The sequence below is a fragment of the Pollicipes pollicipes genome, unplaced genomic scaffold (genome assembly GCF_011947565.3).
Source record: "Pollicipes pollicipes isolate AB1234 unplaced genomic scaffold, Ppol_2.1 Scaffold_7261;HRSCAF=8764_pilon_pilon_pilon, whole genome shotgun sequence".
Lineage (NCBI taxonomy): Eukaryota > Metazoa > Arthropoda > Thecostraca > Pollicipedomorpha > Pollicipedidae > Pollicipes > Pollicipes pollicipes.
The window spans coordinates 30408380-30422877 of NW_023597054.1; the positions used below are offsets into that span (position 1 = coordinate 30408380).

The 14498-nt window shown below is 49.6% G+C and overlaps 1 protein-coding gene across 1 annotated transcript in view; it reads right to left on the reverse strand.

Annotated features, from left to right (window-relative positions):
- Window positions 1–7719: 7719 nt before the first annotated feature.
- Window positions 7720–14498, reverse strand: part of LOC119113117 (putative E3 ubiquitin-protein ligase HECTD2) — a 28537-nt gene continuing 21758 nt past the window's right edge. The window contains 6 exon segments of the mRNA XM_037237456.1: window positions 7720–9056; window positions 10190–10305; window positions 10725–10994; window positions 12731–12827; window positions 13286–13449; window positions 14232–14354. Coding sequence (XP_037093351.1) covers window positions 8792–9056; window positions 10190–10305; window positions 10725–10994; window positions 12731–12827; window positions 13286–13449; window positions 14232–14354 — 1035 coding nt within the window. The 3' untranslated portion in view covers window positions 7720–8791.

Sequence of the window (14498 nt, forward strand, 5' to 3'; positions counted from 1 at the left end):
GGGCGGGCTTCTGATGTGCAGTTTTCGGATTGCACCGGCGGTTTGTTGATATGCACACGTAGTTACGTCCGTTGGCAGTGTCCCGCGTTCCAGTAGCTACCACTTGATATCAGTACATTCCGCTGACAGGTTTCAGTCTGGTAGATTTAGCGCCAATCCTTTTGGGGTTACTGGCCACAACTGGTTGAATTTATCAGTTGTGTTTGTGCTCACTGCCACACATCTCTTCACGTCGGAGTATATACGAATCAATTGGATGAAACCAGTAATGGATGGATCGCGCGGTGCGTTACGACGTTGCCACCCATACTGCTTACCCAACAGCACACATAAGCGGATAGCGGGCACAGACGGTGTTCCGTCAGACGCAACAGAAGGGTACAGATTGGTGATGACTTGCTGCATTGTGAATTGCTTGCCAAGCTGTATACGTGCACTTAAGGCGGCTCAGTGACGAAGAACCAGAACACATGTAGGATATTCTCCGTCCGACTCTGACAGCGCTGAAAGTGATCTGAATTTTTAATCCCGTATAGGTGCAGCATGCGGTTAGTCGGTAAAATTCTGTGCAAGATTTGAGTTGGAGCCGCTTCACTTAAGTCCTCAGTTGTGGTATGTAGGACTTTATATACCTGTGTCCTTTGTTCTTTACTTATAGCCCCCAATTTGTGCTCCCTTTCACTTGTGAGTACATAGGTAGGGCAACGTTTGCGGGTGATAAGTGCATTATAACCCCACCTTGCCATGCCCATGCATGTGCTTAAATGGCCATATCCACACGGGCAGGTGATAGCAGTAGCCTTTTCTTGCGTCAGTACCTCTTTCCGTGATCGAGTAATTGCATGCAGTACGGACCGCCAGGTCAAAAAATGTCCGCACCCGAACTGAGTGCGCAGTTGGTTAGCTTTCAGAAGCTTTTGATTCTGGTAGTCAGAGGTCACTTATTTGAACGGCTGAATGGCGCATCAGCTGGCGCGTGTTCATAGACTTAATCTCATCTAAATTCATATCAGAGTTGTTCCATAGAACCTCGACTAGAATATTTCCCTAAGTTAGCCCAGGCTGTGTTGACCGCACGGCTCGCGTCAAAGCGTTTACTACCTCTGACCAAAATACACACTCATCTAACAAGTTCAGTAACTTTTTAGGATCGATGTCATAGTGCAACGGTGATATGTTGTCCTTTATTGTAAGTCGATATTGTGCAAGTTCCTTCCACTTAGCTTTGTAGTCAGAGTCAAATATCTTCTTAATCCAGATAATTTTGAGGCTATCGGCTTGATCTCATGGATCTGGGCCTTGCAAGTTTTCCATGTGAAGATGGTTTTTGAGTACAGCTCATTTTGCTTTGTCTCGCGATCTATTCCAAAATATCTGATAAATTATCGCTTTCATTTTCTTAAAAATCATCCTGCTAACCTCTTCTAATGCTCTCGTGATGCGAAAGACACTTCATCACGTGCACCCTTCCATAGACCGTAATGCTCCGTCCAAATCGTAGGTTCAGGTTTTCTTGCAATCCTATTTGTTCCAGGGTAGTTAAGATCGCATAGATCCTTGCGTGTTGCTGCTAGTTTAACTCCTAAGTAACTTTTTGGTTTTCGCCCCCTGATATGTCTATCTGTGGACAGGTGCTATCAGTGCGGCTGCAATGCTGTCCACCCAAACCCCTCGCGCATTTTTCTTTTCAAGGCCAGGATTGACACATGTATGTACGCGTTGAGGCGTTTAGAGCACCCCTTAAGAGGGATATCTTTATTTCTGTCTCGCCAATGGTGAGCCCCTTGATGCTATTACAGTGACGGATTTTGTGCGCTAACGGTTCAATTGAAATAAGAAAAAGCAGACAACTGAGCGGGCATCCCTGACGAAGGCCCTTAGACATTATGTATGCTGCTGACAACTGTCAGTTTACCTGCACACATCCACTACTATGAGTGATCCCTGTTCGATTATAAAGCATGCTAACCCACTTCTGGATATCGGGTCTGAAATCCAGTGACTGGCGAACACTTCCAATAACCCCAGTCCACAGAATGGTAGGCCTTACGCCAGTCACAGAAAGGCATCATTCCGGGTGTATCACGCATCTGCATATCGCGTTATAACGATAATAAGGCGCATATTTTGCCTGATAAATCTTCCCCTAAGAAAACCAGTCTGGTCTTCGTTTATGATATGATGCATCAGCGCGTTTAGCCTACGAGGAAATGCCTTGGTTGATGTCTTAAAGACAACATTTAAAAGGCTGGTGGGACGAAGTGAGTCCATTTATCTCTTGTTTTTGTCCTTCGGTATAAGAACGGTGGTGCCAGATTTTAGAATATTTGGAATAGCTCCCAGGTTAAACATTTCGAGCAGTGCGGGCAAGGTAATTTTTTCAAGACATCCCAGAACATTTTATAGAACGGCACATTGAATCCGTCTGGTCCCGGAATCGTTCAGGCTCTCAATGGAAGACTGGACGGTTTACGAATCGTTTGAATATTTGAACGAACGATAGGCTCTCACTGAAAAGCGTGCGGTCTTTAACTCAACTGTCAACGGGCACTCACAGTGCTGCGCCAGATTCCTCCACGCAGGTTATGCCGTTAACGAATGGTTCAGGTGCAGCGAGGGCCTCATCAGGGGCGTACAAGATCTGAAAAGAAGCGCGTCTCTCTTCTAACATTTGTTGTGCATCCGCTGATTCATTGCCCTGCTCGGTGAGCTCAAGCTGCATTGCTCTGAGTGTTTATTTGGTTGCTCCCTGTTGTTTCTTTTGTTCAGAGCATGAAAGTATTGTGTGCCCTTCTCTGCAAACTGTCGCCAATTCGTTCTGGATCGGGACATATTGTTTTTACTAAGTGTATCCACAAGTACGTCACGCTTTGCCTATTGCTCCTCTATCGTTTCAGCTGGTAAGTCGCGGTTTAGTTCACCATTTATTCTGACATCTACCTCGCTGAACTTTATTTCGGCAGCTCTTTTCTTGTGGCTAGCGTACTGTATAATACAGCCCTGCAGAACACAAAGGAAGGTGGCCAGCGGAGTTGTCTTTTTAATCGTATCGGACTCGTCTTGAACTATGTCCTCTATTTATGATTTGATCTCCATCACAAACTCATCGACAAGCAAAAACTGTACAATTTCCAGAAAGACCCTCCTCTTGTATTTCCCACAGGAATGAACAGATTACACATCCTGTGATAAGTCGAGTAACCGTTCGCGATCAGAGCCGAAGGCAATGTCTCTTCCATTAAGGATTTTTTGCCAAAGAAAGCCGATCCTTAACTTCCTGGGAGGACTGGATCTATGACAGGCATGTTGCTTTGTGCCTATATTTTAGGTTTTCCATACGTCTATCAGGTCATTTTCAGTCATACTGCGTAACTAGCTGTTTATACCGAGTATGGTTTGATGTATCGCGTCTCACACCTTTTTTGTTATAGTTCATTAACACGCGCCCGGGTGGCCGGCTAAATACCTTCGCTCGGGTGGGGGTTCAGTTTGAACCCGCCCCCCTGAGATCTCGACAACTAAGAAAGCTAGAGATACCAAATTTACAGGGTGTGTTGGACTGTACGTGAACTCACTTAGGGCAAAGTTTCAAGTTCCTAGGTCATGACCTTCGGGTCTAAAAAGGTCAAACAAGGTCAAGTTCCAGGTAGGTCTCCAAAGTGCTCCCAGAACCTAGATAACCGTTTCTAAGCAGAAGATCACATGCTCATTCAAGGTCAGTGACCTTGTTTGACCTTTTGAAAGTCAAGGTAACCAAAATCATGCAAGATCGCTTCGAGTTTTGCATTTGATTAAGCGACAAAGATTGCGCTAGGCAGTATGTTCCTAAAGCAAGATGTTGACCTGGGTCATTTTAGGTCAATGACCTATTCTGACCTGCAAGAAGTCCATGAAAGATGTATAATGCGGTTCCTGCTATCAATAAGTTCGAAATGAGCACCAGAAGCTATCCCATACAGCAAGCCCTAGCGTACAAAACAGGTTGGTTTGGACTTTAGTGTGACCTTCATGCCCGACTTAAGGTCAATGTAATTTGCTTATTCAACTGTTGTGTTGCCTAAGAAAGCATCTCACAGATGCATGGCTTCGTCTAGCACTCCGTTGTTCGATCAGATTGAAGATTTCCCTAGAAATTACCTTCGCTGAAACCATGGCCTGACTTTGATCTGACATAGGTCAGCGACCTTACAAGGTACATCTTAATTTTTGGTGCCAAAGGATCTGCTATTCAATTATCTACAGTATGCAAAATTTGGCACGGCTATGCCCACCGTTCGGAACCATTCTGGAAAAAACCTTGGGGGGGGGGCAATTTGACCATCCGACCACCCGAGCGCGTGTTGAAGTAAACGTTTAAATCCTCCCTATGATGTTATAACCGCTGCTCAATTCATCACAGCGGTCGAGGAAGTTCTTAAAGGGATTGCTGTGTCGTTATTTGGCCAGTACACGCCACCAAGTGTACTGGCCAAATAACTGGTGGCTACGTTAACGTGCCATTAATGATTACCCACAAGGTGACAAACGTCTGTTAGCGCGTTCCCGGGTCTGTTTCCCCCAGGTGGGCCGCCCATGTTGGACCCAGTTGGTTGCCCATGACATGCCCACATGGGATCAAAGCGGGAAGCCCTGATGGGCCCCATATGACTGCCCATCTCGGACCCACATGGGTCCCAGTTGGACATGCTGGTTGAGATTATTCCTTGTACATCATTTGCAGCTGCGTTAAATGAAACGCCGGTGCCGACACCTGGGCTGCCCGAGTAGGACTGGCCAGCATTTAGCCGGGCCCATTTCCACATTCCACATTTAGCCGGGCCCATTTCCACATTCCATTTAGCCGGGCCCATTTCCACATTCCACATTTAGCCGGGCCCATTTCCACATTCCACATTTAGCCGGGCCCATTTCCACATTCCACATTTAGCCGGGCCCATTTCCGTATTCCACATTTAGCCGGGCCACATTCGAGATGTCCCGCGAAGGTGTTTCCTGCTCGTGCGGTGCCTCCCCTCCCCGAGAAGCATGAGTGCGTGTTTGATTAATGTGATAAAATACACGTACTGGATGACTGTCCGTTTGGTGAAGCGTCCCCCGTTCACAACGCTGCAGCAGCTATACCTTGGTGATGGCGATGGCGCTGTTTGGTGAGCACACCCTTTGAATGAGGATACTCGAGACGCGGCTGCTTCCGTTCGATGTTCAAGACTCACAGGGAAGAAGCGACCCACCGGCCGCTTTAGGTCGTATGAACCAGATCAAGTATGTTTGATCCGTTTGGAACGCTTGAAACGGATTGATTGATGTACTGGGGCCAACATGACCGTCTTAGAACACATGAGGTAAGCTGCGGGTGTGTAACCTACTGAGGTCACACCGTCCGCGTTAGGACGTGCCGAGGTCACGCTGACCACGCAAGGACGCGTAGTGCAGGCAGCCAAAGATGTGGCGTTTACAGCGGGACGTGTGGCACGTTCTTGGAGCCTGCGGAGGACACCATGAACACCGTGGGATGCATGTGTTGAGCCTTGTATGCAGCGTGGTAAGCCTCAGGGAATACCTGGGGGCGCTTGGGCCGGGGGTATTGTTCAAAGCTAATGCGGTTACGGAGGGATCTATCGCAAGACTACGCATGAGGTCAACTAAGGAAAAACGCTCGGCAACAATGACGGTTCGTAGCTAGAACATCACGTACTATCCTGCTAAGCTCAGCTGTGGCGTCGAGATTGTCGGTGTTACCTACAAGCTGGTCTGATCTGAGACCGCTGTCACGTTCCATGGGCGGCGTAGAACCACGTGACGCCAAAGGTGAGAACGGTGAGCCTGACTGCGTGGACAAGCTTATGGCGTTGGCGGGATTATTGATTATGGCAAGTGCGGCGGTGTAGTCTACGTCAAATCTCATGATCCCAACTATGATAACATCTATAATCAACAGTGGCGCAGCTTGTTTATTCGGGATATACGCCCAGATAAGGTGTATGTATAGTATGTATACACCCTATCTGGGTGTAATATCCCGAACAGGAACAGATTTCCCGAACAGGGAAATCGTTCATATGGTGCAACAACGGAGAGTCAAACGAAGCCATACATCTCAGAGATGGTTTGTAAGGTAACAAAACAATTGAATTGACAAATTCCATTTGCCTGGGGTCACGTGTGAAGGTCAGACAAAGTTCCAAACCAACCCGTTTTTTACACTAGCGCTTGCTGCACGGGGTAGTTTCTGGTGCTTATTTTGAACCTACTGATGCTAAAAACCGCATTGTACATCTTCTACGGGCTTACTTAGGGCCAGAATGGGTCCCTGACCTAAAATGACCCAGGTCGACATTTTGTACCTGGGAACATACCACCGAGCGTAATCCTGACGCGCTTTGAAATGCAAAATCAAAGCAGTCTTACATGATTTTGGTCATCAAAGCCTTACAAAGATGGAACAAGGTCATTGACGTTAAATGGGCACCAGTGACTTTTTGCTTAATAGCAGGTGTCTAGGTTCACATTAGTTGCATAAGAAGGTCTTAAGACACTTTGGACACCGGTCTGAAGTTTAGCCCTGTTTGGCCTCATTTGACAAGAGGGTCATGACGTAGGAATCCTAAATTTGGACACAAGTGAGTGGTGCGTGCAGACCAACACACCCTGTGAATTTGGCGCATCCAACTCCTTTAGTTTCCAAGATCTCGGAGGGGAGTCACATGGACCCACACACACCCGAGCGCAGGGTATTCAACCGGTCACCCGAGCGTGCGTTAAGGGGGGCTCTGTCAGAACACCTCAAGATAATTTGTAACTTTCTGTCTGAAGCCGTCTACGGCAGCAAATGAACAACGCGAGCCAAAAGTGTTGGGTGGTGCTCCTCTTTGGCAGCTCCTGTGATGGCCACATATCACCAAAAGTCACAGTCATAACATCAACGCTCAAGTTTCATCCTGCTTCAATTCAAGGAATAAATTCCTTGCATTCCGATTTGCATTCTGATGCGATTGACCTATGGAGATGGTACGACGAGGCGTGTAAGTGGCGTATTGGTTTATTGTTTCGTCAAGATCAGATCATTCCGGAACAAGGATGATGTTGTGTATTAAGTTAGTACGACATTTAGATCATTATTTTGGTGTGCTCGATGTATATGTTTCTGGTACGTTTAAAACTGTCATTCGACAATTTTACCAGAATTGACAGGAGGTAATGCTCTTTTAGTTTACTGATTCTGGTGCCAATCCGAGTAGTCCGGTTTTTTGCCGTGACTTCTTCGACCTGCTCTAACTCATCGGTTTCTGGAGCTGCGGCTTAGCGATTTTACCAAAAGAATCAGAAGGTTAAGCCTTATCAGTGTACCCATTTTGGAGCACATTCAAGCAGTCCGATTTTTTCACCTTGGACTTTGGTTGGACAACAGCTCCTTTGTCTTTCAGGCTGCTAGAGATTCAGCTTCGTCAGTGTACCAGCTTTGAGGAAAATCCGAATAGACTGACTCTTGACTTTGAAAACTTTGAGCTGCAAAAAAATTTTGCCTTTGGACCTGCGACCTTGTATTCTTGCCAGAAGGATAAGGGTGCATAAATCTATACGCATGCCAATTTTCAGGCACATTGAAGTGGTACGCGCGAATATGACTGAATCTGGGTCTGATTTGACGCGCGTGTCACGGTGGCCAGTTATTTCACACGGGCGTGATGGTCATACCAACACTGCAACAGCATTTCTGGAAATCGTCGTTTATTATCTTCATCCACGAATCATACACATGAAACAAGCCACTGTCAAGTAACATCGCGTCATCGAATATCATCCAGCTGGCTCGCTTAGTTAGGGTGCCATCGCGCGTCGACACGTGTGGAACAATACATGACAGGACATGCCACCGGCCGGGCACACGGGCACAACATTCCACAGCGGCCACCACAATGCATGCCGACAGTATATGCCATGATCATTTTGCAGCAGGCCACCACAGAAACCCCTGCTGCTAGCTCAATTTGTGGTATACAAAGTTATCAATGCACTGAGGCTAGTGAAGGTTGTGAGCTGCCTGCCGTCCGCCGGGCAGCGGGATGCGATGGCTTGTCGTCCGCTGGGCAGCGGGATGCGATGCTGGCCGGATTTCCGCAGGTCAAGGGAGCACAGCTGGCGTATCCAACCATCAAAAAACGGCCAGTCCTTCACCAGTGCAAATACCGCGCAACGAAAGCAAACAGGGAAAAGGTCCGACAAACTGCTATTCCAAAAAGCCGTTTGTTCCGAACACGATCTCAGGCAAAGACAAAGGTCAGTTGTCTCCCGCCTGGGGGCTCACGACCTCTGGCCACCCATCAACAACACCCGTGCGAGACAGGCTAGACAGGGGACGACTCTGCGTCCGTTGCTCCGTCAGACGTGGCACCAGAACGACACAATCCTAACAGGCCGGCTCTGGCTCCCATGGTGACCGGCCCCCACGCCCCGTCATAAAGCACTGTTCGGCGGCCACCGGCACGGCGTCAGGGAGTATGCCAGGGCACAGGCAGGAGTACAGCAGCACAAAACTAACGCGGTGCGGTCGCCTCGGTTACAATCCCAACGAGTGCGTCACCACAGCGAGACAAGAACAGAGACGGCCGGTCGCGCCGGCACTAGAAAACGAACATGACACGGCACTGACCCGACACGCGTGACCTATCACAGACGGATGGTGCGGCGGCCTACCGGCGAGGGTGATGGTCCGCTGCCAGTCGCCAAATGCCGGGCGAGGCGGCACAGTCAGGCAGGGGGCGCCGCACGCAGAAACGGGCTGCGGGGGGCCTCACTCGAGCCCGAACCCCTCCGCGTTGGCAATGGCGACGGACAGCTTCTGTTTGAGCGTCTCCTTGTCCTTGTATGTTGGCAACACCAGCTGGTTGAAGCACGTGTGCGCCAGAGGCAGCATGTCCTCCTTGTTGGGGTACAATGTGACCTTGAAGGTCATCTCGCCCATGCCACCCACCGGAACTCGGTCACTTCCGGTCACAAAGAGCAGGAAACGCTTCTTCTCCTCGGTGCTGAACTGCTCAAGCGTCTCCCAGAGGTTCCTGCGATAGTAAGACAGGTACGTCCGTGGATGCACCTCAGTAGAACATGGCAAAATATACCCGTCTAATGCCGCCTGATGGCCGTCACTCTAAAAAGGATTACGGGGATATCCATGAAGGAATATGAACTCATGACGTCACCTGGTTACAGCGTCCCGCAATAAACTGTGCTCGACAGACCGATGGCCCGGTGCCATCACCTGAAATACGCCGTGTGGAACGTCCTGAAACATCACAGTCCCTGTACGGCGGCGGGCGAATTGTAGCTGAAATTATGCAGGGGTTTCGAGACAAAAACGAGGATCGAGGGTGAGCTAGCTTGAGCCTCTGTTGTAGGCTGATGGGCTCTACAGAAGTTGACAACGTCAAACGGCAGCGCCGCGGGTCGTAACAGTTACGTACGTAACTCACGCCCTCCATTTACGGACCCGCTTATTGCGGATCCCACTTCACAGTAGTTAGGGGTGGTGTATCACACTAGGTAATTAGCGCGAATATGAATGAGGTCAATAGCATACACGCATAAGTCGCCACCTCAAGAACAATTTGACGCTTCCATCCACAAAAGACGATGAGCATATGCTTTTTGCACTCACCTGCTTCTCCTTTTCTCAGAGTGGCGTCCTAAGTGACGTATGTATTTGAACACCAACTTTTATTGATGGGCAGTGTTTTGCATTCCCAGAACCGAGGTATTTGCAGACATGGTATGCGTATTTACTGCGTAGATGTTAACTGGTCATTTCTACCAACTGACTGCCTCGATTTAAGCTGCCGTCAATTAAAACACCAGTTCGCAGCGAACGCGCCAGGAGCATTTGCAATGACTGTGCTGGGAGCGTTTGCAATGAGTGCTAGGAACATTTGCAATGGCTGTGCTAGGAACGTCCGCAATGAGTGCCAGTAACTTAACGATGGCTGGGCTGGGAGCGTTTGCAATGAGTGCTAGGAATGTTCGCGATGAGTTTGCTGGGAATGTTCGCAATAGACTTGCTAGGAGTGCTCCTCTGCAAACTCGTTCTTCACTTGCTACATAATACTCAATGTTTTGCACCGACTGTATAGCAGGTAGCCCAGCGTATACAGCATCTGCAGCACACAGATGGTTTTGAAACTGAGTCTGCATCGCTCACCTGATGACCTCGTGGTCGGCCGAGTAGCCGTCGTACTCGGTGACCTTCTTCAGCTCGCCGAGATTGATAGTGGGGCAGCCGCACACGACCATCTCCACCTCCTCGGGCCGGAACATCTGGTCAAGACAGAGGGTGCGGCCGGCGCCACCGTCAGCTCCTCACCGGGGTACCGTCCCAGGCCAGCGCGGCTGCGCTCCACCAGCGGCGGCTCGTTCGACGTGTCCCGCTGGCACATAATCGTTCGGAAGGTTCCGCCAGGGCGGATCCAAGATTCATGCCGGGTAATGCCTGGCATGGTCAACCGGGTCGTGCCTCTATACCAAGACGCCCAAACTAGGGCAAAATAACGCATTGCTGAACATTAAAGTAAATCTAAGCAGCTTTTATTTCACAAAGTTCTTATGCACGTTTTTCCAGACCTTGCCCCGCTCCCCCCCCCCCCCCCGCCCAGATGGTGCGCTATGTACGCGTTCTTAAGATCCGGACATGGATAATATATCGTCGCAATACAAGGTTTATTTTGCGGCCTACTCACCAGCAGAGCATTGGAGGCGCCTAGAGTGTGGAATCCGAGATAGAAGGCCCGGACTTGTTCATAGATGGCGGTGTTTAGAATCCAGTCCAGGTAGAGGCGCACATACTCTTCTCTGTTCTCGTTGTTGACCGGCACGTCCTCGCCGTTCTCCCGGAGGTTGATGGTGATGACTTTGCCAAACTCCTCGATGGACACGTGAAAGTTGAGGCAGAGATCATCCTCTACGTTGCCCTCGTACGCCAACAGCTCCTTCAGCCCACGTGCCACCTCCTGTAAAACGAGCAGCGCCAAGTAGGATCGTCACAAAAGATCGACTCGCAGTTTGCCGAATACCTTTTTGTCGACTGCTATACGACAGCCTCCATATTGGCGGCATGCAAAATGTCGACGTGCCAAAAAGTCGAATGGGCAACATGGCGAACTGCAAAAAGGGTGACCTGGAAGAAGGGCGAAATGCCGAAATGTCTACATGTACATGAGTCATGGGTCATGTACAAAGGCATTACATAGCGAACTGCAAAATGGCGTCATACCAAGAAATCGACATGCCGAAATGCCGAACGGTTAAATAGCGAACTGAAAAACCGCGACATGCGCAAGGTCGATATGCACAACTGGCGAACGATTTAATGTCGTCGAGCTGCTTAAGACTCTTGTTTGAACAAATGGCGACAATGGCAAATAGCAACATGTCAAAGCCATGCAAAGCCAACTGGCGACATGAAAAACTTTGAGTGCCAAAGAAAAGATTGGCAGGTTCTCGAGGGCTACATGGAATAAGTAATTTCAGCTCGTTATTTTATGACAGATGCGTCTGGTGACTACGACCAACCAACTGTTCCTGTTCCCTTCCTTCTGCCGGAACAGAAGAAAGAGGGAGACTGATGTTTTGATGATATGCTGAAGTTGTAAATCCGCAGACACACATCAGAAATATATCAATAAAATATTTGTACGACGCGTCTGCAGAGTCCGGACAAAAAGTCGGCTTGCCCTTTGCTGAATGATTTTTGGGGACTCCATGCTTCCAAATTGGGGAAATGTAAAAAAGTCGACAAGCCAAAAAAAAGTCGAATCGGATAATAAGCGAACTGCAAAACAGCGACATGTAAGAATGGCAGCCTGCCAAAATTGCGCACGGCTCAATGAGGAATTGCCAAAAGTGGCGACATACCGCAAAATCAACAAGTCAAAATGGTGACCGGCAAAACGGTCGCATGTAAAAAAGACAGTTTGCCAACTTGGCAAGCGATGAGCTGCGTATAGAAAACGTTCCGTATTTCGAGATGTTGATGCAAGCTTCAAATGTGATAAAAAACATTTCCGCGTGACCATACACCAGCACCAACTCTAACTACAAATATGACCCTTTTATGTTGCGCCATTTAGCCGTCCACTAATATGACGTCAATGTTTTGCTGGGTCGCTATTTTGTAATTTGCCATTAAGCTGTTCGCCAATTTGGCATGCCGAATTTCTAGCATGTCGCCATTTTTCAGCTCACCGTTAAGCTTTTCGCCATTCTGTGGCGTCGATGTTCTTGCATTTTGCCCTTTTGCAGTTAGCCCGTTAGCCGTTTCGACTTTTTGCCGCATCGACTTTTTTACACGTCACCATTCAGCAATCGACAAAGAGTTATCTGCCAAATCGGAACTTCGACTTTTTGTCCTAGAACCCCATTCCTCATTTGAACCAAACTGTACCACGTTCATATCTTTACTTATGCACAAGTCGGCAGGGGCCGGCCGCCAACATAATGTGCACCAGAGCGACTGCACCGGACATGTAGGACTTCGAGGGCTCGCGCTGTCATCTGACAGATGGGCGGAAGGCTTGCAGTGTCATCTGACAGCCGAGCGGAACGCCCGCGGTGTCATCTGACAGCTTGGCTGGGTACCCACGAGTTCACCTGGCCGATCCTTCGAGTACTCACAAGTTGACCTGTCAGCAGGCCAAGGTACTCGTGTACGCGCGAGGTCCCCTAGCAGTCTGGGCCGGACACTCACCGGCATGATCTGCGCCAGGTCGTCCAGGGTGGGGCGTTTAGCAATGCCCACGGCTACGTGCTCCATGGTGGGCACCACTGGCGGGCTGAGCAGCTTCCTACAACACATGCCCGACGTCAGATGACTGGTAGACGCTTTCCCTGAGCACTGAATGATGGTTATGTTTTGTGGTAATTATCATGCAATTTACTGGTTTTCGTGACCTGTCACGTTCGGTGATGAAACAAGTGTCTCTGAGTTGTAAGACAAATATCACCCATAGAACATCAAAGACAATAAAAAAACCAGCTTAACTGCTTCAGCTTTGATGGGATTACATTAAAACGAGTTCACCGAATGCGATCAAACACAGTCAACAGTCGATCGAGTCATAGATATGATGGCAGGCTTTGAACCTGGTCAAATAACCCACATATTTACACAATGTGCTACACCACTGGGAGCCAGCCCGTTATACCATATGTTATGAGCGTCCGGCTCTGCCAACACTGTCAGGTGCTCGACTGAGCCAGCCGGCGCGCTCTGCCGGAGCAGCACGCGCCAGGGTGTGCTCACTTGTAGCAGATGTGTGGGAAGCGCAGGTCCAGGATGATACCGTTGTAGACGGCCAGGCCCATCAGCACGCCGATCAGGTTGTACTCGCGCAGCGAGCCCGAGTGCGTGGTGGAGAACCAGTAGCAGCGCGACTTGGGGTGGTACACGAACATCCCGTAACTCGGCTGCCGGCCGACGAGGACTGTAAGTTCCCAGTAGCGGTGGCACCACTTCAGGTGGTCAACAACAGTGCCATTGGTGTGGTAAACGGACCTGCTGCTAAGCACGACGGCAGGCAGTTGGTGGTCGATGCCTGCGCGAGTTTGGTTGGCACCCGAGCACACTATAGTGCCTCTGGAATCGACGTGCCAAAGTGCCTAACTATTGCGAAACATGTGCCGAAGATGTACTGGAGTGCCAGTTATCCCAAAGTGACGCCGCCTTCTTACACCGGTGTCATCGAGTGCCGCCGGCTATCGCAGACAAGGTCTCGGTAGACTTAACCAGTGCTCAAAAGTAAAACCTTGGCCTCGGTTCTGTCGGTGTGACCATCAGATATGGCGCCGCCCATTGCGTGCCGTCAGTCCCGAGGGGTTTCTGCAAATTCGCGAGGATGACACGATCGATCTAGCGCGGGCAAGTTTTACCCCAGGGACATGGCGGCGCGGACGGTAAGCTATACGACTGGCGACGTTGCGTGGCCGCAGAACGCTGTTTGAAACACGGAGTCGCGTTGCAAAAGGTAACATAGCAGTGGCGCCGTTGTCTCCTGAATGATTTTGGACCGTTGTTCACTCCATCAATCGTCTGCCATTGGCAGTTTTCAGTTACGATGTCATGACATGCAGGTGGATCGTGAGGGCGAGCTGGCACCCTATGGCGACAGGCACCCACACCCCTTGGCAGCAGCAACACGAGACTCCGGAGACGCAGCCAGCCGGCCCGCACCGCTCCACACGACACTCACGTCGAACACCTTGCGGATGATGAGCATGAACCACTCCTTGGTGAGCCCACCCATGTCGAGACCCGGCTCGCCCGAGAACGTCACCTTCAGCTTCTTCTTCAGGTCACGCTGCTTGTTGGCGATCTGAAGCGGGCGGGGTCGGTGTGAGGTCACCTTAAAAAAGTTTAAATAAAAGTGTCGCCGTTGTCACATGTCCTAAAGGACTAGCCATCGGAAGCATCCAGTAGTCAGCCAGCTGCTGCTTGGTTCACTCAATCACATATTACA